Source organism: Eutrigla gurnardus (genome assembly GCF_963514095.1).
Source record: "Eutrigla gurnardus genome assembly, chromosome: 9".
NCBI lineage: Eukaryota > Metazoa > Chordata > Actinopteri > Perciformes > Triglidae > Eutrigla > Eutrigla gurnardus.
The window spans coordinates 6,893,076-6,917,239 of NC_139923.1; the positions used below are offsets into that span (position 1 = coordinate 6,893,076).

The 24,164-nt window shown below is 42.5% G+C and overlaps 1 protein-coding gene across 8 annotated transcripts in view; it reads left to right on the forward strand.

Moving 5' to 3' along the window:
• The window catches only part of LOC311018119 (pleckstrin homology domain-containing family A member 7-like), a 149,127-nt gene that overhangs the window by 34,930 nt on the left and 90,033 nt on the right, over window positions 1-24,164 (forward strand). The window contains exon 1 of one of the 8 annotated variants that reach the window (XM_084016920.1): window positions 8,977-9,880. The exons of 6 other annotated variants lie outside the window; for them this stretch is intronic. In XM_084016920.1, coding sequence (XP_083873046.1) covers window positions 9,810-9,880 — 71 coding nt within the window. In that variant the 5' untranslated portion in view covers window positions 8,977-9,809. Of the gene's footprint in view, window positions 1-8,976; window positions 9,881-12,359; window positions 12,417-24,164 lie in introns of those variants that run through there. One more of the 8 variants, XM_084016922.1, reaches the window with a different exon arrangement.

Genomic DNA, 24,164 nt, shown 5'->3' on the forward strand with positions numbered 1-24,164 from the left:
AAACCGCTCACGAGTCACAGGGAGCGTGAAGGCACCCCGCCCCGCTTGCAGCCTTGCGTGTTGATTGGTTGTATTCCGTGTGCCAAACCAATCAGATGCTGTGACGGGCGAGGCAACTTGGCAAGGCTCATGAATTCCAAGTGGCAAGAGCGGAAGGCGCGTTCAGAACGAAACGGCTGCAAAATTGGTTGTGAAAATTATATGAACTTATCGGTGGGAATTTATGGAAGTATGGCCGATACCGATATCCCTAAAATGTTAAATATCGGCCCGATATATCGGTGCGGCCGATAATCGGTCGGGCCCTAGGTCACACACATGCAAAGTAGCTGATCCCTCTGAATTGGCCTCCGTTCCATTAATTTCATGCATTTGTCTCTGCGTGCTTTGTGTTTAAATCTCTCCGTCTCTTTTATTATTCAACTGATGCCACCCTTGTATATCTGTCTGCCCGTCTCATACCATTTCAGCAACATGTTCTCACACTTAAGCAAAAACAGTAAAGTGTCACCTTGAATTTCCCTTTGTGTCATCAGCGCCGGTGATGGACCGACAGTGAGCTCTTCTTCTTCTTCTTCTTCTTGAATCCAGTTCAGCAACCAGAATCCTAGAGATAGCTCATATTTATCGCTAATGGATTGCAATTTATATCAATTTGAGATGCTGTTATCTCCAGCAGATCAAATACACTGCAGGGTGGAATTTTTAGATTCCACTGCAGAGTCAATAAGCATTACGAGAGCTAATGAATCTTCATTTTATGTTTACTTCCCTGTGTGGGACCACAGAGAGAGGGAATATTCACTGTGCAGCCACTGGTATTAGAGAATCGGCAACAATGTTAATCATTTGGAGATCCTGATATGAATGCATATTTCTTATTATGGAAGGCTCTTTCATATTTCACTTATTAGCTGCCACTCAGGCAGTTTACTGTGGAATAAGATTAGCTGTGGTTTAATTTAAGTAATATCACTAAAAGGGAAGGTCGGTGGGGGATGAGTACAGCTGAATTGCCCTGTCATTATCACAAGAATCCTCATACAGTCCATACCAAGTGTTGGTAAAATGCTTTTTAGAAATAGGAGCTATTATACAGCCGAATTGAGGGAACAGAAAACCATTTAGGCAGAAGATGATGTGAGGTGCCTGAAGAGATTCCAGTCGGTCTGCTGCTCAGTCTTCTTCTACAGAACAGGGTTATACATATGTATGATATGAGGCTAAACCAGCAAAGACTGTCTGATAGGGATGTATGACCTCGTTGCTAATGATCATCCCCCTGTTGTCAGCAAAGGCACATACACTCTGCAAATCTCTACTCAGAGTGGCAGGGGATACACATAAGCAATTTCCATTTTGATCAGCATTGGTTTAGTCATTACAAAACATTTGTTGTTTTTTTTACTCAAAAGCCGAATGATATCAGAGCTAAGACTTCCCTTGCTGCTTGTTATTTGCACTCTGATTATCAACTGGAGATGCAAGACTGGAATTGGAGTTGAGACAAAAGGTTTTTGTTCAGTTTATAAATCATCATTTCAGAGTTTGTCGTATGGAAAAAGTTTGGACACCCCTGACAATTTCCATGATTTTCATTTATAAATAATCAACAACATTGTACTCGTTCCTCTGCATAAATAAGATTTTGATCAGTATTTTGGGTCGCTGTCTTGTTGAAATATGCAGCCCCGGCGTAACTTTAACTTGACGTTTTTCTCTAGAATCTGCTGACATTTAGTGGAATCCATGCGACCCTCAACTTTAACATTCCCAGTACCGGCAGTGGCCACACAGCCCCACAGCATGATGGAACCCCCATCATGCATTTCTGTGGGTAGCAAGTGTTTTTCTTGGAACGCTGTGTACTTTTGCCGCCATGCATAATGCCTCTTGTTATGACCAAATAACTCAATCTTTGTTTCATCACTCCACAGCACCTTATTCCAAAATGAAGCTGGCTTGTCCAAATGTGCGTTTGCATACCTCAAGCGACTCCGTTTGTGGCGTGTGTGCAGAAAAGGCTTCTTCCGCATCACAGCTGCTCCGTGTGTAAAGTGCGCTGAATTGCACAGTGACACCATCTGCAGCAAGATGATGTTGTAGGTGTTTGGAGGTGTCTGTGGGCTGTTTTTGACCGTTCTCAACATCCAGCCTTTGCCTCTTTGATATTTTACTTGGCCTGCCACACAGCATTAACAAGAACGGTCCCTGTGGTCTAACATTTCCTCACTATGTTCCTCACACTGGACACCGACAGCTTGAATCTCTTAAATCTTTGTTTGCAGGTCATTGGAGAGTAGTTTTGATGCCCCCATGTTGCCACTCTTCAGAGGAGAGTCAAAGAGAAGAACAACTTGCAATTGGCCACCTTAAGTACCTTTTCTCATGTTTGGATGCACCTGTCTCTGAAGTTCAAGGCTTAATGAGCTCACCAAACCAATTGTGTGTTCCAATGAATCAGTGCTTAGTAGTTACAGGTATTCAAATCAACAAAATCACAAGGGTGCCCGCATTTTTGCACAGCCTATTTTTCACATCTGATTTGATGTCTTAACTTAAGACTTCATTTTTCTTTTCATAACTTAATATTGCTACACTAAAAATCTTTGTCTGGAAAACAGTACTCAGCATTTATTAGAAAATGAATGGCATACCACTGTGATCATTTTCTGATTATCATGCAGCCTCAGAGGGGTGCCTAAACTTTCTCATTCGACTGTAAATACCCCCTTTCACCCTTTTTCCTGTTACTCAAATTTTTCTTCTTTGGTTTTACTTTGTGGGGAAAAAAGTGAAATCCTCTTGTCTGTCAGTGTGGCTGTAAGAACCTGAGCCTCTTTGTAGAGTGAGAAAGAGCTTATGTGCTTTGATTTACAAAAGAGAAGAGTAGTACTGCGTCTTTTCTTGGTGTATTAGATTCTGTGGTTTCTTGTTCAGAGTAAAGCATTGTGTTTTGTGTTGGACTGGATAAATAGGATGCACATTAGCCTGCCGTAGTGCCAGCATCTGATCTCATTACCATAGTCCGTGCCTAATAAAGCACACTTCTTCATACATGTCAGTAATACAATCTCTGTGTGTGTGTGTGTGTGTGTGTGTGTGTGTGTGTGTGTGTGTGTGTGTGTGTGTGTGTGTGTGTGTGTGTGTAAATGGCCTATAGTTGGAAAACACATTTTCGAGATGAGGATACTTAAAAAAAGGAAGTAGGTTAGCTATGTTAATCCGCCATGATTTGGCCAAACTACTAAATCCAACTCTGGTTTGTATGCTTCATGCACATTGGCGTCAGGAGTTAAAACTTGGTGGTGGTTTGCTCAGACTCAAGTATTCTTTTTTATATCAAGTATTCTTTTTTATATTTCAAAAGAGAGTGTATTTTGCTGTTCAATAAAATAATCTTTCTTGAGATGAAGGTGGATTAACCATGTAAGTTTCAAACAGAGAACTAGTTAGCAGCTAGCTTGCTTAGTAAGTGTGACCGAGAGTCAGTAGCAGTAGTGGCTGTTCGGTGAAGTTACATTAGCTCAAGCAGCTAAAGCATGGAGCTGTCAACAGTCATCAGTCAGATATCAGCTTTTAACAGCAGGTTGCAATTATAACAGCATGTGGAAACCTATGCAACGGCTCAGATTATAGGACATTATTACAATTTGAATTGACAACTCCAATAAACACAGGCAATTCCCTAAACCCCTCAGCTCTACTTCACCCCTAATGACATGTGGCGTTCAGGGCACTAGCTAACTATATCGCCACTAGACAAGGTTTCTCATTTCCTCTCAATATTCTCTCACCGTTTGATTTGATTATGCAAAGATGCGTTTCAGGCTGCTGGAATTCCAGTTTGACTCCTGTTGTTCAGCGCCAAAGCACGCCTTTTTAAGAAAGCGTTTCCACTTTCCTCTCAAGTCTGGAGCCGATCCAGAACGCACCAGAATTCTTCTAATTTCATTTTTTCCAGCTCATGAGATGGGGAGATGTGAGGCCTCAAGGCATGATGAAAGGGAAGAGCTCAGAGGAGGAGGAGGAAGTGTATTAATAGGAGTCTTATCAGTGTATGTGTGTGTGACTGAAGATTGAAGTATCTGGATCAAAAGATCCCTGAGGATATTGACACACACACACACACACACACACTCACACACACACACACACACACACACACACACACACACACACACACACACACACACACACACACTTGCGTCATACAAGCTTACAAAGCTTCTCCCAGGACAGACGAGCATGTTCTTGAATGATATGAGCCAGATAATAATATACCACCAGAGGAGTTTATCCAGCGTTCTCATCCACAACACAAGTAACACCCTCCTCTTCCTCACACACGCGTAAATGGGCAACGCTCCTGTCTCCACACTCCCTCCAGAGACTCATAAATACACTTGGTTTTGACAGTTTTTTCAGATCTGATGTGTCTGTTTTTCATCTAGAGACATGCAGCTTGCAGTAGAGGATTCATGAATATTTTATTATCATTATTGTCATTATTCAACACAGAGGTGCAGAATGAAATGCACTGATAGCGTGTATAGCTATATTTGCTATGAAAGAAAAAAGAAAAAGAAACAAAAGCAGTAGTTAATGCTAGTTGTGTAATTAAAAAAACCTTGTTTTGCATCAGGTGGAATGTAAACAGCAGCAACAGAACACTCCTGTATACAGATAACATGGCTGGCATCTTAAAGTCCCAGCGAACCAATGGTTGGCACCGCCACTCGAACAACAACTTTGTGTTGGATATTTGGCCTCCGTTCATTTGGTATCGCCAGACTAGATTGATCAAGTCTTCCTGAGAAAAGTAATATGGAGTCCTGTCAGGCAGAGGCTGAACACGGGCGAGGTGGAGGAAATGAGGGAGCTGGAGATTGTGAGAATGTGTCTAATTTTAGAATGAGAGAAGTGTGTGCGTGGGAGAAAAAAAGTGGCCAAAATGAAACTTGCACTTGGAGACTTTCTAAGATGGTAGTGAGAGTTAATGTCAAAACGTTGTGGACCAAAGCAAAATTATGCATTCTTAGCTTCTGGGACTGGTAGTGAAGAGGTTTACGGAGGTTTATCTTTATGGGCCCTGCGTCCGCTACAGATTTGTATTTTGTTCTTCCTGTCGGAAGAAAACCTTTTCTGTGATTTCCGGAATATGAGCAAATGCACAATGACATCTTTCATGTGTCTGAAACATAGAATGGGTAGCAGCATTAGATTTTAAAGCTAGAAAGGAAGTCAATGGTATTGATCAATGAGTAGGTTTCTAATGTTTATGCTGTTGGGCAGTTTGCAGGGCTGACAGAGAGATAGAAAGGTGAGTGTTGTTTTTAAAGGATTTTTAGAAATATGGGCTCAGATGTGACCTTGACAGCAGGCCAGCAGGCGAAAGGAGGTGTGTGTGTGTGTGTGTGTGTGTGTGTGTGTGTGTGTGTGTGTGTGTGTGTGTGTGTGTGTGTGTGTGTGTGTGTGTGTGTGTGTGTGTGTGTGTGTGTGTGTGTGTGTGTGTGTGTGTGTGTGTGTGTGTGTGTGTGTGTGTGTGTGTGTGTGTGTGTGTGTGTGTGTGTGTGTGTGTGTGTGTACGCATGCATTTAAAAGCGAGCAGCTATGAAAAGGCTTAGGCTGGAAAAGCCTGATAAGCCCAACCACGGGCCAAATCACACTTCTGCCATCTCACCCACTGACACAATGATTCAACACAGCTGTCAGCTGTCTGCTGGATGACGACCGCTGTGTGTGTGTGTGTCTGCAGTGCCTGTGCAGTACGTGTATATACTGTATTTATTTGTTAGGAGGCTGTGTGTGTGCACATGGATATATACGCATGGATGTGGCTATAAATATCTTTTTGGTGTACTTGTACATGTGTGTCGGTGAGGTTGTCATATTTGTGGACAGACGCGTCCTCCTTCCTCTTCAAACAGGGCGAGTAAAGACAGAGGAGATGGAGAAAAGGAAGCATCCCTGTGTTTCCCAACCCTGATTAGATTATGCTGGAATTAAATTTCACAACAAAAACAAACGGCGGGAGACGGGCAGGCCCACCTCCTCTGTTCATTTCATGCCTCCAATCCTCCCCATCCCTCTTCTTCCTCTCATCCTCCTCTTTTCTCCTTCACTGATGATGATGTTCCTTCAGGTCGTGTGAATCAATTAACGTCTGTCTGACGTCAGAGGTCACCAGACAGGGATGAGTAACTCCTCATTAGTGATTGCCCCAATATTCGCTAGCATGTGATCAGGAGAATGGCATTAATGCTTTCTAGTGGTGGACAAACTAGCCAGCTGTGGTTGGATTAAACACTCGCATGCATGCGGCTGAGAGCAACAGCCACAATTAAGCTGTGATTGAATCACTAACGAGGATAAAAAGGATGCTGAGATAACTACATGATGATGGTGATTTGTAAAAAGTCCGAGGTCATGCTTATATTGGGTCTGTCTGCCATTCTGCAACTTTTAAAATGATGTTTTCTGAATAGAGTCTGGGCTTTGCTAACGTTGTGGCTGCTCTGTCATCCAGACATAAATGCAGCAGCGACCTTGTATGTACCAAAGACAGTCTCTGGTTTCTCCACATAGTTCAGTTCAGTAATTGTACTATAGTGAGGTTCTATCGGAGAGCTCTGGGGGAACACAGACCGCTATATGTTTGTCTCCATTTGGGATTCATTGACGACAGGAGGAGAATATCAACGCTGATAGGCTTCCACCTCACTGTGAAACGCGCATTTTTTGCTCAAATAAATAATTTGTGTCATTTGCATTAAAACATTAAAACGAACATGATGTGTTCAAAAGTATCTTGTAAAATGTTCTATTACTTGGAATACATACAGTAGTTTGAATGATTTCAGAGCAGTATAACATAGATATTAGTTTTTATGTTTTTTATGCAAATAGCCACTATAGAGTCTAATAACAATGTAAAAGTATCATTTAGATGTTTGCATGCATTGTATACCTAAGATTAACATAAAACATCATAACATAAAAAAAATAACCAATATTGCTCATGTATACTAAATGTATACTCATGTATACTAATCTAGTATACGTGAACGCAGGATGTAAGAAGAAATAATCTTGATCTTTTTTTGTAAGACGCAATTAGGGCCGCTTACTTATTGCAAGTCATGGTGAATCTTAAAAAAATCTAAAATAGTCATAAAATTGGGATCATTATTTCCAAGAACCCAAGATGATATTTCAACAGCTGAAAACCCCCCAAATATGTTCTTCTATCATCATAAATGACAAAGAAAAGCAGTATGCTCACATTTGAGAAATGAAAACCAAGAGATTTTGCTTGTGAAGCAATTCCTTGATTATCAAAGTAATGGCTGAATAACTAATTGTCAATGTACATTTCAGCTGGAGAAGCAACCTTCTGTTCTTTCTTTCCTGTTTTTCCTCTCAGGACCCCCCAGGTCAGGAGCCACGATGTAACTGTGCTCCAGTTTAAATCCCGTTAAAATATCTCTGTGTAGAAGCTCCAAATGCATCCGGATTTATTCGATGAAATGAGTGGACACTCATGAGAACAGCACGACGTTCGTTGATCACGTGGAACGTTTGTTTGGCGAGTGATGAGTGCCGTGAACTCAGCGTGACCAGTCCTTTCCTGGCGGCTGGTGTTTTTACCAGGCTGATCAGAAACGGCTTCTTGCAGATGTGAAACGAGCCTCATCTCTCATTAGGCTGTGGGATTTTCACTACACACAGGACAGTGATGCAAGGCGATAGTAAGAGTGTCATAAAGGAGGGGGGGGGGGGGGGGGGGGGAGCTGCACCAATTACCAACTTTCATCATCAGATAACCAGGGTTGCCAAGTGAAAATGCCTTTCAGTGGATTCAAAAAGAAAACACTTGTGATCTAATCCGTAGGCTACATGGTTTCAGCGTTTCAAGCCACTACTTCCCTGTTAGGACTACTCAGATTATACGTCTGGACTTTGACTTGAACTGAGTAGTTCTGTCAGTTTGCCAGCTTTGCGGTGTGTGTGTGTGTGTGTGTGTGTGTGTCCCCCTGCCGTCCTTGCAGCGGGGTCACGGCTGGGCTCTGCTTAGTAGGGCACCGGAGTAGTCCACCAGTCCGGGGAGACGGCACATCTCTGTTTAGCTGCACAGAGGTGACCTCTCACCTGCAGGCTTCCTGTGCTGGTCGGGAGGTTTGAGTCAGACTGTGGGCTGCTGAGACTCACCGGCTGTTCACTACAACAGACCGTCGCTGTCTGCTTTTAGCTCTCGTTTCTACGCATTGTTTTGGCTTCTCATGCCATCAGTGCTTTTTCTACCATTCCTCACTTGTATTCCCTCAGGGTTATTGACAAAAACAAACTATCACTACACGATCTCAGCACTAGTATCTGAAAACAACACTTAGCATTGTAACATGAGTGAATTAAACCTGAGAGAACAGGCTGCCAGTCCTCCACAAATGGATCATGCGCTACCTGAAGAACTATGAAGGTATTTACATCTTCTTTCATGGTCTCTGTTTACAAAACCAGAGTACGCTACATACTAAACTGTGACTCCACAAGGTGAAGGTGTTTACCTGCCAGGTTTGCTTTCAGGTCTTAAATTACACCGACGCCGCTGGGACCTCTCCCTCTTTCCTCATTTTGTCTCAGCCCTCTCTCTCTCTCTCTCTCTCTCTCTCTCTCTCTCTCACTCTCACTCTCTCACTCACACACACACACACACACACACACATTGTCCTCTCTCCTGCCAGAAGAGCATGAGGCGGGAAAAGGAATGCAGCGCCGCTCTGTTTACCTCTTCCTCCTTTTTTTCTCTCACTCCTGATACATTCACTCGACTCTCTCTTTCTGCCGCCTCCCTCTTCCCTCTCTCTCTCGCTCTCTCTCTCTCTCTCTCTCTCTCTCTCTCTCTCTCTGTATGCCCAGTCATTCGTGCTGTGCACCGCTGTTGTGTCGTGAGGGTGGCGAGCCGGTGGGAAGCCTGTGATTGGGGAAATAAGCGCTTGTGCCGGAGCCGGCTACCTTAGAGACGAACTAGATACAGTGGAGGGACGGCTGTGGATTTTAACCTGGCCATGCCAAGAAGAGATGGATTTGTGGCGCCTGTGAACTTTGGAGCGAATGCACTGCACGTGCAAAAGACATAAACAGATCCTGTTAGACACCAGGGATCGCTGGAGAAACTGCGGTCTCTGAAATCTTATCTTGAACACTGTCTCATAAAGATCTGCGTCTGAGAGGTGGAAGAAACCCTGGAATGGATTTGAATCATTGAGATGTGATGTGAAGATTCATATTATGCATGATTTAACCCGGCAGACAATACAGCTCAGCAAGGTTAACCTCGGATACATCTGTCACGCCTGATCACACCTGAGACGTGGGGGAAATGACTGGTTCGAGGCAGGATTAAAGCAGCAACCTGTGATGTCAGGCTTCACCTGGGGCAGCCGTCTGAGACTCTGCTGAGTAGTTGTGGCGTTGTGCGAGGTGACGACGTGGGGGCGGCGGCGGCAGACTTAATTTCCAGGTGTGTAGACCACACCAGACCTGACTCACCTGACATCATCCCTCCTCTGTTAGAGCTCAGCCCCCCCCCCCAGCTCATTCCCTCACCTCACCTTCTCGGCAACCCCCGCTCTCAAACCTACGGCCACCTCTCGTCTCCTCCCCATGGAGCCACTGGAGAGGCGAGAGAAGAGACTCTGATTAATGTGACTGCCAGCGAGCCCTGCGCCTGATTCCACAGCACCAGAAGTAGAAGGAAACAGTGGCAGAACTTGTGAAGTGTCATCACAGGGAACGAGAGAATCACCATGTGGAGTCAATCTGGATACTGCAATCACATCCCTAACCATGGATACCCCTTCTACCACGCGCCCTGCAGGTACGCTCTCACCACCCCCGCGTGTACACTCCTGCTTTCCATGCAGGTACATTGCAGTGTAACTTGTTAAAGCTGCTTTTTGCTTTTGTGTAGACCTAAGTTTTCATTTCTTTTTTGCACTGGGGCAACATTCTGCATATTAAACAGTTTTGTTGACGTAACAGATTCTGAACATTTACATTTTTGTCAGATGTTGCCTGCTGTTCTTTTTTTGCGGAGAGTGTGTGTGTGTGTGTGTGTGGGGGGGGGGGGTGGGAGGGGGGTCTGAAAGTTGAAAGTTTTTATTGCCTTTTGGGACAATTGTTGATCCAGAGAGTCTGATTTAATGCATCCTTGTTCATTGTAAAGTAAGCTGAGGTGTAAGGGGATTTAGTCTTTCCCAAAGCAGAGGTGGTGACCTAACTGGTTTGTCAGGAACGTTTGTATGGCGCTGGCTTTAACGGACCCAGGGAACTGGTTCTGCCTGTGCAGAATAATAGAAGTAAGTGAATAGGCAGGTTTACTGGTCAGTGTGACAATGGCAGCAGACAGCAGTGCTGTTTTCAATAACTAAGCTTCGTGTTACCTTAAAAGCACGCCTACAGAGGCGTTGGGCTTATTAGGCTGTACTGTATATGAACAAAACAGCAATGACCTCTTTTCTCTCTCTCATAAAACCACTGGATTAATAGCGATTACATAACATTATGCTGGTCCTCGTTTGTTACGTCTCTGGACCCCCATCTCGCAGCAGTAATGACATCATTATATCTATCACGAGGTTTCAGATGTGACCCACTCTCAAATGAACACCATCAATCCACATTCCCTGAGGGGAGAACAGCCCCCTGCCCGCACCTCCTTTTCCTGTCAGATACAGTAATAGTCTCTAACCTCTAAAAGCTGCTGGAGCTCAGCCACCAGAATACTGATGGACCATCGCTAGTTATTTCTGAAAACCCCATGTGGTTGAGCATAATGAGGACGTACCATGAATAACATGAGTAATGATGTAAATGTAACGTCCTAACACAGTGTAGGTGTATGTGGGCGAGTGCATGTGGATTGTAGAAACTTGATTGTATATTTCTGTGTTTTAATCTATCCCTGGCCGTAATCTGGTTCTGGAAAGTGAAGCCAGCATTGAAGTGCCTTAATCTTGCATTATAAAGTTGTCCAGCAGGAGGCTGGTTGCAAAAATAAGTTGATTGTATACAAGTCTATGAGAAAATGGCCGCACTTTTCACTTAATTTTTATCTCGGTAAATTAATTCATACTTAAAATTTTTTGGTGATAAAAAACAAACAATTGAATTGAGCCTGCACAAAAAACACAAAGCAACACATTTCAATACTGTGTAGGTCACAGTCGTTTCACATGTTGTCAACAATTATTTTCTAACATGAATAATGTTTTTAGAGTGTGTTTAACACATCTCAGATTTTGCTTTACCCGGCTTTAACATGAAAGTGCTAGTGCTGGTGTACTAGCAGTAGTAGGGGTGGTCTGCACCGGGGGCGGGGGGTTTAGCTGATGAGTGAGTCATACCTCAGACCACTGGGCAGGTCAATGTCCTGTCAGATCAGCCGGCTCATGGCAGAGAGAGAGAGTACACAGGAATCCAGGAAATAGCCCTGAGCTCCAAAACAAACTAACCCTCACTATTCACCCCTCTCTAGTCTCTTATTGTGAAGCACTCTGACTCACACTATGAATATTCCACCTGTTGCCCTCGCGTATTCAAGTCAAATTTGGCATCTTTGCTGCATAAATACAATGTTGGACATGCTTGAGATGCAAGAGAATCAAAGTGGATTTCTGCAGGAGATTTACCCAACGGTTTATTCATCTTATATGTTCGGTGCTTATTTTTCTCAACAAACCAGCGGCCTCCTTGTTGCTCTCAATGTCACTCGTTCCCCCATCTTCTCATCTTGATTTGTAATCCTCTTTTTGGATTTAGAGTCTTCCTGAGGGAATTTCTGTTCACCTGCACATGCCTCCCTATTGGACGATTGATTGCTCAATCAGATATTAAATTTAACACTGGCATCTCACCGACAACTTAGTTTTTTGTTGACAGTAAAGGTGTTAGGGTAACATTTGGCAGCACTGAAATGAAATCGTTTTCCACTGAGGAAGTGATAAGGTTTCAATATTGCATTGTCACTCCAATGAAATGATGAACCGCTTTAAGCGTTTTATTTATGAGCCTCCCTCTGTACTGTCAGACAGCCGATCATGTGTTTCAAACTGCTTTAATTATTAATTAAGGTCTAAAATGAAGAATAACACATCATGTTTGAGATTGGATTGGCATTTTAATGAAGCTTGTTGTATAAACTCTATAAAAGTTCAGCAGCCCTTTACCAAGGCCGCTCTAGGTAATGATTCCCTCACCATGACATTAACTCTGCCAGACTCCGCCCCCATTCCTCTGCTTAGTCCAATCTGTTTGACTTCAAATGACAGTCAACTGTTTGAGGAAGTCCTTCTGTTGTTTGGTCCGCTAATCCACCAGAAACCAGCAGTGACAGTCAACCACGGAGGCTTGAGGTGAGCGTGAAAGCTTAATGAGGGCCTGCGTGTGATTGCCTGAGTATTGATTGGACTGTGTGTGTGTGTGTGTGTGTGTGTGTGTGTGTGTGTGTGTGTGTGTGTGTGTGTGTGTGTGTGTGTGTGTGTGTGTGTGTGTGTGTGTGTACATGGCTGTCAGCCTTACAACGGCTCATGGATGTAAATGCATTTGGGCAGGTGGCCCAGCAGGAGGTGAATGTAGCAGATTGTCTGAAAGCTTTTGCCTCATCCCCACCCAAACACACACACACACACATATGCAAAGCGCTATACATACATACTGTAGGCATGGCTGTAGCCAGCTATGAGGGCCGGACCTCGGAAATGATTTAATCTAAAAATATATATATATTTTTTCTTTTTTTTCCGAAATGTACGTGAAGTCATATCCAAACAGAGATGTTAGCGAGGATTCAGTGCATGTTTTTCGAAAAGGACACACACAGTCAACATTGTAAACATGGTCCATTTAGAGTCAAGTAGACCAGAAAGCAGGGGATGCTTTAGGGTGGGGCTACCTTGTGATTGACAGGTCGCTACCACGCCACCAGTTAGCTACTAAGATGAACTTAACACTTAGCTCTAAAGTTGACCTTGAATTATGAAGCTAACTTTGTTAGCAGCTTCACACCAGAATCCAGATGGATCCAGATCCAGTAAGGTTGCTGCTCGGGGTGCCATACTGGATGTAGACTGGATACAGATACACCCATCTCTCCTCCCTAGTCCAAATATGGTCACTTCCTGATTGCAAGAAATCCAAGATGGTGAAGGCCAAAATGCTTAGGGCTCGAGGCTTCAAAACCCAAACCAACATGTGACACCACCATGACTATGTCCATTTCTTATATACAGTCTATGCCAAAAACCCATTCAAGAAACCCATTGACTTCAAGATGAGACGAAATGCAAACTCATTTCCAGGTTTTAGGACTCATTCCTGCAGCTCTCTATTGACCCCGCTTTAACGTAAGAGCCACCGTTAACCTTTCTCAAATATTTAGATGACAGAGTGTGTATGTGTGTGTGTGTGTGTGTGTGATGGCCTTCTCATATCTAAACGTGGACTGAATAATATGTATGACAAATGAAACCCTTTGAGAAAATCTGTCATCTTAAGTTTAGCTAATTAAATCCATTTTTATAAGGAGTCCCTGCTGGTGAAGGAATAAATGATGAGATTTATCTGAAGTGAAAGCAGAAATAACTGAAGCGAGTGTGAGAGGTAATAACTGTTAAAGGGAGTACACTGTAATTGTGTAAGAGGTTTAATGTAAGTAAAGAGACTACATTATATGTTCAGGAGTAAAACATCTAAATTGACAGCTAGGAAGAAAATGCCTGTGTCCTCCATAGACGATGACACTGGTCTTTACTACAGACCACACTACTGTACAGTGGAGTAGGCGACTGAGTGTTAGTCTGAGACATTCTTGTGTTCTGGGCTAGAAAAGTGGCATATTTGTTTGTTAAGGAAACAAGTGACTGCATAGCCTAAAGCACCAATCAGCCAGGCATTAAAGAATGTGCCAACAACTTCACATTACCAGCCAGCATAAACTGGAAATAAGACAATTGAGGGTTGGAGCATAGATTATTTTGGGACAAAGAAAGGGGAAATTATCCTGCGTACAGCTTTTAGTAGCAGGAACAAATTTAAAACTAGATGCTAAAATGGACCAAGAATCGGATTAAATGCATCTTAAAGTTGATTAACCAGCCACACTTCAACGCCTCTTTTAAAATGAAAACAGGAGAACCTGTCATCCGGTCTCTATAGCTTTCCTCTACTTCATATTCAACTGCGGCTGAATGTTTGATGTGTTTGACACTTTGACAAAATGAATTCCCTACAAGTCACTCTCAGGGAGGCTGCCCCTATGTCACCGAGTGTCCGGCTGTCACAGCAGCACACTCTAAAGAGAGAGAGAGAGAGAGAGAGATCCGTCATGGCTGTGGTTTCTGCAACATTGTGGTTCCTCTGTGGTGAAAAGATCGTGCGTTTACTGTTGATGTCAGTCAGATTTTCACACCACAGGAAGACACTAATCCTGGAACTGGAAAACAGAAGTAAGAAAACAATATAAGACGACGTTGTGTGGACATGGAGTGTTGTGTTTTCATGTAGCGAAAGGCAACAATTCACAGTAGTTTCTCTTTTATTGGATTCACAACAGGAGGGTGTGATCCTACTGTTGTTGTTGATGAAAGACTAGGTCAAGGATCTTTGTTATCCCAGAGGGGTCATTTGTTGTACAGCCAGAAGTAACCGCATAACCGTCAGATAAACAATAAATAAGAAATTCAATATAAAAATTGCATTGAATTTGGCAACAGAGACAAATGAGCTGCATCTTGGCAGATTGCATGGGAGGCAGCTTGAACTCCTTGGACATGGGGGGGATACAATCGGCCAGGCTTGAAGGGAGAAGGCCAAGACCCTGTCCAGATGAGGAAGGTCACTCAAGGTTCTGCCTGCTATTTTGCTGCACACCTTGATGATACCATGCAGTCTGTTTCTTATACCATGCAGTCTGTTTCTGTTTTTGAGGCATGTAAGCCGTGCAGCTGAGCAAGGAGAATGTCAGCTTTCATGAAGGTAGTGGCAACACTTAAAAAACATATTGATACAATGATTGATAGGTACTAGGGATGCAAACAATTAATCGATTATCGATTAATTGTCGATAAGAAATTACTAGATTAAAATAAATTAATTGCAATTAATTGCATTTTGAACCCGTAATTCCCCGCCAGTCCACGTGAGGGCGCGCTTGACGCCAGACGTACTTGACGCACATGCGCAAACACAAGCGAGGCAGGGCTCTGACGACAACAACAAGGCGTACGGGAAGCGGGACGCTGGCAGCAGTGTTTCACACACATTGACCATAGTCTCGATGTTCGCCCAAAATTATTTCATCAAGGCAAATGGACTTAACTAGCGGCTCTAATGATAGGCCTAAACAGGAGGGCAGCAGCGCTTATTATAAGGGGAAATCCTCGCGGCTGGTTTGGCTCATAAACGTTCTGCCATGGCAAGACGTCCCCCGCGCCGACCCCCCCTCAGCTGGCGAGTTTGGCGGCGCGTATAGCCCCGTTCACATACGTCGCTACTCGCCCGTCGCTACTCGCCCGTCGCTACTCGCCCGTCGCTGAATTCTACTCGCTGGCAAAAAAAATTTAACTGCCGCCAGCGACGAGTTCAAGCGACAACTCTCTGTGGAACTCTGTAGACGTCAACTGTCAATCACCTCTATTCTACATTCTGATTGGTATTCGCTTCTCTCGCATCGCAGAAAGTTACAATTATTTAATTTTATCTCCGTACCCGCCCACATTCCGTTAGAACACATTCAAATTCATTGACAGTTGTCGCTCAGAGTGGAGACGTATGTGAACGAGGCTTCAGTCAAAACCAAAACGCCAAGGAAGGCTGAGGAATAGTCACCCACTTATATTAATAATAATAATAATAATAATAATAATAATAATAATAATAATAATAATAATAGTTATAATAAACTAATAGTTTAGAGGCTCAGCACTGTGTTTTAGTCATTTTTGTTTTCATCTTTTCTTGAATGCTTAAACTCCTCAACCCCATTTAGTATGTCAACATTTGGATCAGAACCAGCAGTTTGTAAGAAATTGGTCAGTTATTGATATGTCATATTTTGGTTCTCAAAATTCACCAAATTGATGCATTAAAATGAAATTATTCAAAATATGATTTGCATTTTTCTTTATATCATAAGGAAGATAGCATTTTATGTTACGTATACAGTAGATTGAACCTATTCAGAGGGAAATTCAGCTTCTCAGAAGAATTGCCGCTTATCAATTAATCGATGAATGAATTACTCGATAATTTGCATCCCTAATAGGTACTTCCCTTGTTCACACGTTGACCGGTGTCGGCAATCATTATTAGCCTACATTCTGAGTTTCTAGTGTGACTAAAAGGAGAGATTGGGTTGAGATAATGTTGATATTAAGTTTTATGTAATTTTGGATCATTATTATCTGAAGATGATTCCCAGTAGATTAAAGACAAAATAACCTACTGTAGTTAAACAGTCATTTTATTATTTACACACACCACAGCCTTCGTCTGAACTTTGAATTCTTCTGGAAATGTTTTCCCTGTAAAATCAAATTCTGCAAATCAATAGTCATTATTTAAACATTTTCTGAATACGCTCTAATGATTAATTCATTACGTTTGTTCACAAATAGAAAAGTTTATGACAGACGGTTCACTAATTGTTTTATAAATAATACATATTGCATTGGCTTGTCCTTGTTTTTCTGTTCAGTGAAGTGAGGCACGTCTGTGGTTGCTGCCCCGTATATTAGCAGGGAAAACCCAGCCGTGATGAATCCCCCGGAGAACGCAGAGGCAGGAAAGACAAGCTGCCGCTGTGCTAAAATAATTCAGAGTAGGCCATAGAGTAAACTGTAGACATAGTAGTACACCCATTAGTGTAAAAGACAAATAAAAGATGTATGAATTAGGTAATAAAATAAACAATTAATTATGCAAAGACTGCACACTTTAGTGTCCCCAGCTTCTCAAAAGTTTTTAATCTAAGTTTTTGTTTAACTTGAGTTGTAACAGTGGAGGTGGATTATTAAAATGGGATTTTCCTTCAGTTTGGCAAATATACACAGATATAAAAGTATTTCACCATATCACCAATGTATCCAATGCAAAGAAGCAGGAGATTTTCATCAGTATATTATCCTATTGTGAATTTACACAAAAAAGATTTCTATTGGTTTGAAGTGCAAACATGCTTACTCATTTCCAAACTTTAGGACTCATCCATGCAGCACTCCTCTATGACTCTATGGAGATTTACTACTTACTTACTTTCTTACAATATTGTCATATTGTAAGAAAGCTTGCATCAGCAGATTGTCAACATTTCATCGATGGCCCTATTTGTTTGCATTGTTTTATCAAAGGGCCTCAGAACTGTATCAACCTTTAGGGGAACAAACTTAAGAATGAAATTTTAAGAATTAAATGTAATGTCAACAGTTTCCTAGCGCTCACCAACCAGATTAACACAATTTATTACCAATTTATTCTGCTTGGCCAGGATGGTGAGTCAGTATGATGTCCAACCAGACAAGCTCATTTCACATTCTTAGATGCGACACTGTGTCCAAATGCCACCCTTCTTAAAATTCTGGACTTGTCCTGGTCTCAACCTGCATAATTCATGTAAAGTGGGAGGAAATAAAAACAAGCAAAGTTGTTTTCTCTGTGTAGCAGGGACACAGAGAGTTCAATGAAGCTTTCATGGCTAAAACCAGCCCAGAAAGCTGCTGGTAATCTGTGTTTTTTTTAACATTGATTTCATCAGATCGAGTGTGTGTGCTTCAGGGCAGGAGTGAGAGGATCAGGGATGAGAGGACAGAAGGCAGCTGAGAACATGAGCGGTTTGAATTGCAGGGAAATGAGAAGAAATCTCTACTCTCCCATAAAAATGCACCTAAAATCTTGCTGGATATGAGTTCATTCCAGTGTTATCTCTACAAACAGATTGAGTGTTCGTATCATAGCGTGCATAGAAGAAGAGGGCGTCGTAACTGTGAAGTCACCCATTGGCTTGTGGATCAGTTTGAAGCCTCGAGTTCTCAGAACTGGAGGTTTCTGTCCGATTCATGTGCAGAAAAAAAGTTAAAAAACAAACAAGGGATCCTAAAATGTTTGTGTATGTTCATGTTAAAATAATGAATGTTGATTGATATATTGTTAATAGATTTTTTAAAGATTGTCGAATGTTACTTCTTCCATCCTCAAAAATCCAGTCCCAATTTGGCTTTAGTTTACATTTGGATGCTGGATGGATGCTGTATACTCACAATCCCATGCTTAATATATTTTATATATATATATATATATTTTTTTTCCTTCTGTAAATTTTAAATAGTTGTACTGTATTGTCTGAAACTCAATTGAATCCTGTGTTAGCTAACATGAGGCTGTAACTACACACTTTCAACGTTCATAAAGCATTCTCTTAAAGCCTATGTGATATTTATTTTGTTCAGGTTTATGAAATGTTGGAATATTATTAACATCGCTGACGGAGTTATCATGCCTGAGCAATACCTGGAACTTTTAATAAGATCATAAATCATACATTTATCTGGATGCACATCTTGTCCAAAAGCCATTAGGTTGAAGGACAGGAGCTTTTTTTCTTATCTACATAAGCCATTATGATATTAAGGAGTAATTTTTCATATTCATATGATAATGTGTTGATGCACTCATGGGAAATTAGACTGTATTGTCTATTGTGGTTATCTTATTAGAGAGTGCATGGTGTGTAAATGTAGATGGAGTCTGCAGGTTTGAAGCAGCAGGTTTATCAGTGATGTGGGCCGGGCAGGAAACAACCCATACTTGCCTCCAGAGCTGGGTGTGTAGGATTTTGATATCAGACCGCTCCCCATTCCCCATCTGTCTGTCACTGAAACGCTTTGAGCCTGCCAGTCTCTCGGGTCTCACATTACGCCCCAGCTGGCTCAGGCCATGTGGGCAGCACGGCTCTAATCCCTGCCTAATATGAGACAGCTTTGTGTGCAATCAAAGCATCCACTGTACATGTATGGAGAGGCGGGGCTGTGCATGATACAGGTTACACACTACGTGGGTCCCATCAGAACCCAAAGACACATTGTCTTGCAGGAAATGCCTATTTGAAAGCTGAGTCCAGAAACGGTGTACAGCATCATGTTTGATTCAAACGATGAATCTTGGTTCCCCTCAAAATAAACTGCTAATTTTTCAGGTTTTAGGTTCACACGGGACACCAACAGCCGTCTCTGGGGTGAAGGTCCTCTGTTTGATTCACCCATCCAGCCTCCCCTCTTGCTTGCTCTACTCGGTGTTTCTTGCACTTGCCGTCGGTAACTCTGTCCATCTGTTAATGACCTGGATGGTTTTTCATTGGAGTCTGTGTTCCAAACAGTACAGTATTTTCTTTCCTTGTAGCTTTGTGGTGGACTTCCACCAACTCCTGAGAAAAATAGGCCCAATGCTTCACTTCTTGGCAACTGTATCCGTCTCATGTTTGGGCCACATGCACGGAGTTAATCAGAGCTGTACTTCTGGATCCTGAGGTTTACTGGTGTCCATAACAGCAATTCACAATCAGCAATACAGTAAATGTGCAAAAACCCCTCTGTAGAGCTCAGAGTTGTGTTGTTATGTCTCTAGTAAGTTTGACACCACGTTAAAGTTCAGTGTCCAAAAATATTGCTTAAGCGAGTCGTAGTTTAGTTTGAATCAAACTTAATGCAGTTTTGAGTATGAATTTGAGATTTAAATCTGTGAAGTTCTGTGTATTTTAGATGGCTTTGGAGGCATTATATGTGTGTATGTAGTAGTCGTAGCTAGTTCATGTGTGACTTTGTGAAGCTAAGTATAGCATGTTCGACACGGCAGTGAGACAAGTACGTTGCAGAAACTGTCTGCATGGAAGGAAAACGGTTAAGTAGGACAAATGGGACAACCCAAACATATTTCCATCGCATGAATTTAGCTTCCCACACTGGCAACTCCAAACAAGAAGCAACTCTGTCTCGCATTGGTCTCAGTGGACTCTGCGAGGGAAGCGTGGGCTGCAGCAGAAGTACAGCCATTCTCCTCAGTGTCAGTGGGTTGACTGAATTCCACCTCCTAATGAGGCATAAAGTGCCATTGTTTACCTGAGTTTTGCCACAGAGGTCCACACTTTTAATATTTCAGCAGTCGTTGCTCATAAAAAAACATTCAGGCTATTGTATCCGGTGGATTTAAAGAGAGCATGAAGTAACTTGAGATTCAAAGCAGGGATGGATATTAATTTTAGTGCTACTGTGTTCTGAAACATTTTAGTTTATAGGCATATTTGCATCTTGGGTAATAAATGCTGCTGCAGATCCGTGCATCTCTTGTGGGGACGAAGTGTCTTTGAAGTTCCAGTGAAGTGATAAATGTTGCCGCAGTGGCCAGCCCCAGCAATGCAAATCCAACGCTGATGAAAGTAATTTCTGTTTAATTTCTGTTGTCTAAACATGGCTTGTTTTTATTACTTCCTTCTATGAAATAATCTGCCAGTTCACATTTGTTGGAGCCTGTAGTGTTGCACCGCAGCACTGTGTGGCACAATCTAAAGTCAATGCAAAGACACAACTTTGTAAAGTCAATCAGCCCTGAGACTGTCGGGTCATCACTTGTCACTGAATCAGAAATGGAGACCAAACCTATGGTAGCGGTCTGTGGTCTCCCAGAGCTCTTCTATAGTATCTTACGTGTCATACAGAGGCTGAACAAAACTATGAGTACAAACCAGAGACTGTCTGTGGTACCAAGAACAAGGTCGCTGCTGTATTTTGCCTATAATACCATCAGTTATATCAGAACTGGAGAAGGTGGTTCACCCAATCACCTGCCAAACAGTGTCCAATTACTTCTCTTCTGTAGCCTTGCTCGCTGCCCTCCAATACTCCATCTACAACTGTGCTGTTATTTTTTTGAGATGTTTTTCCAATTCTGTTGCTTCCTCCTGCTTCCTCTCCTCCCACTGTGACTCACAAGATTATTTGGAGAGTAATTCCGGCCCAACTCCACATGTGCTTGAGCGGTGCAGCCAGCCTAACAGCAGCAGCTGCGAGTCCTCGGTGAGTCCAGAAACGTCTCGTCAGAACTCACAGCCCAATATTCAGCGAAGGGCTTGATGTGTAAATACATGCTTGGGTTTGCAGTTGCGTATGGCGAGAACGGGTGACTCATGGGTTAATAATGAGTAGCGGCAGGTGTTGACGTGGAAACGGATTTATCCATCTGACAGACATCAAATGGATTGAAAACGTGTTTGTTGAAATGTGTGTTTAGGAGGATCAGTAGAGTGAAGCGGGAGAGCCGGTTCAGGCTCCGAACTGCTAAATGTTAGTGACATGTTGTATTGTTATCCAGGGACCCTTAACAAGAAGGGTCCGTATTGAAGCTGTCGTGCAGAGTTTATGCCAGGAGCAGGTCATTGTGTCAGATTGGTTGCCTGACCAATCACGGCCTGCTGTCTTTCACCAAGTGCGTGATTCACATATGCGATCGATCTGGTGTAACAAACTATTATTAAAGCTAGGGTTGGGAATCTTCGTTTAAAGCATTTTATTATATTTGCTGAAATTCTCTTTGAATCCTGACAACAATGAATTAATCGAATGCCTTGTCAAAACATATTTGAAAACAATCCGGTATCTGTGGCTGCCACATGACTAAAATAAGCCTGCTTGCCTGCACTCAACCACAAGTGGAGTCTTTTTACAAGCTGCTAGGTTGACAGCTGTGAGAACTAACAATAGCCATGCTTGTTATTTACGTTGGTAATCATTGGGGGAGGAGCTGATTTCATACTTTAATTATTTGACTGGTAGTGGTTAATAAGGTCCACGTTCCAGTGAAAGACGATAAATGGGATGATGGGCTACAAACATCTTTGCCCTGACCATAACTGGGGTCACCAGGGTGCCCCGAAATGACATGTATATTGTGTTAAACATGGTTAGATACTCGTGTACAGATTTGTCAGCGATTCTTGTTCTCTTTCAGAGTTTTTGTAGCAACACTTTTCTAGTATTCCATTTATTCTTTAGTTAATTCATTATTAAAACTGTTTGCTATGTTCCTTTGTTCTTTCTCTCTCTCTCTTGCCAGCTTTGATTCAACTCCCCTTGATACTCGCAAACACACACACACACACACACACACGCACACACATTCCTACGCACTCACAAAATCCCTTCCCCTCTGAGACGGGTCCCATCAGGACGCTGTGAAGTGTTTTTGAATGTGAATGCAGAGTAGACTTGTCTTCCATTAGCATGCCAGGCTGTCAGTCTCCATGCTGAAAGCTCCTCTCCTGTCGCACACACACACATGCACACACACACGCGCGCACACACACACACGCGCACGCACCCCCACGCACTTTCAATAAAGGTGTTGCTTGTACTCTAATGTCCTTCTTTTTCTAAAGCCCAACATAATATCTCACCTCTATTTGGCAATATATATCGCAATGGAAAAGAGTGGGGGCTTATTTAAAGCCATCTTCGTGTTGCCATAGCAACAAAATATCCGGAAGCAGTCTCTCGAGGGCTTGGTAGGGGGAGTTTGCCTCTGCCTTCTGGCGTCACCAGTAGCAACAGAGGTGGACACCACTCAGACTGCTGTCTCCGATTGGTTGTGATGGACATGTCTATTATGCCAACATCCCTCCATCCATCCCTCCATCCATCCCTCCATCCCTCGCTCGCTCGCTCCCAAAATACAGCCACAATCAAGACAGAACGACCCATCAGGGCTGAAGTCCCAATCCCAATCTTGCTACTTGATGGAGCTGCAATTAAGTGTCAGGGCCGCTTTATACCCAGTGTGTCTGTCTGGGGCTGCAGTGCCTGTATGTGAGAGGCAATGAGCCGGGATAACGTGCAAAAAGAAAAAAGGAAAGAAAGATGAGAATGGTGAAGATGATCAGACCAGGGCAATCTACTTTAAAGTAGAGAGTGGGAAGAAATGGAAAGAAAACACAAAGACAATGATGTCATGAGAGCATAAGTGGTAACACTCAAGGAGAGGAGGTAGATGATGGAACAAAGGTCATGGCTGTGAGGGTGTCTGGAGCTGAGCCTGCCAAGCCAAGCCGCAGGCTCTATAAATAGTCCTATACACGTAGTTTTGAGGGACACAAAGGTTGATTTTCCTGGAATCAATGAAAATATGATCAACTCATAGAGGATGGCAACATCAGTGACTCATGTTCACTATCAAACTGCATTTATTAAATATCACATAAGTTGCTATTTCAAGCTGAAAACCACAGAGCCATGATACTTTTGACTTCAAAAACATTTTTAATTGGCAGCCAGATTTTTTACAGAAGAAAAATCAAATGTTACTGTTACTATCAAACCGTTAGATCAAAGTCAAAGTCAGCTTTATTGTGAATTTTGCCATATGTGCCAGACATACAGAGGAATCGAAAATGTGTTTCTCTCCGACCCACATTGCAATATTACAAAATATATATACAATAAATAAAATAAATTTTAAATTGTGCAAGAGAAATAAAAAAAAATACAAAAAACTGAATAGTGCAAATAAATAGAAAAATAGTTAGATGGTTCACCTCTAGACCTACCTGAAACATAATTTAGCTTCATTCTTGACAAAAGTGGATTTGACTTTGTGGATATTGAATCATGCTTTGTATAAATATTGTAATGCATGCATGTTATCTGGTCAGTGATTGGTTGTAATGTTTTCAGCTCATGAAGTAAACTCCCGGCTCTGGAGTGTTGCTCTCTCCAGTATTATGACGTTTGCCTGGATCCCTCGAGTCTTGGCAGCTGTCACCCATGTTGACTTGAAAAGCCTCTGTAGTTTAATCATTTTGTTACCAAGATCAAGAACAAACTGTCTTTCTATTCACTCGTATGGAAATCAGTACGTACGTTTCCATATCTGTTATTCATAAGTGGAAAGAAAACCATTCCTACCACTAGGGTTGGGTCGATTTGCGGTTTCAGCGGTTCGGTTCGGTGTACGGGACGAAACCGGGTTTGATTCATGCAAACCGGTTGAACTGGCATTTGTCCTCATGACACGTTCTGCAAAATTGAAAAAACATCAGTGACCCGTGCCGACGGCACTACATTCGA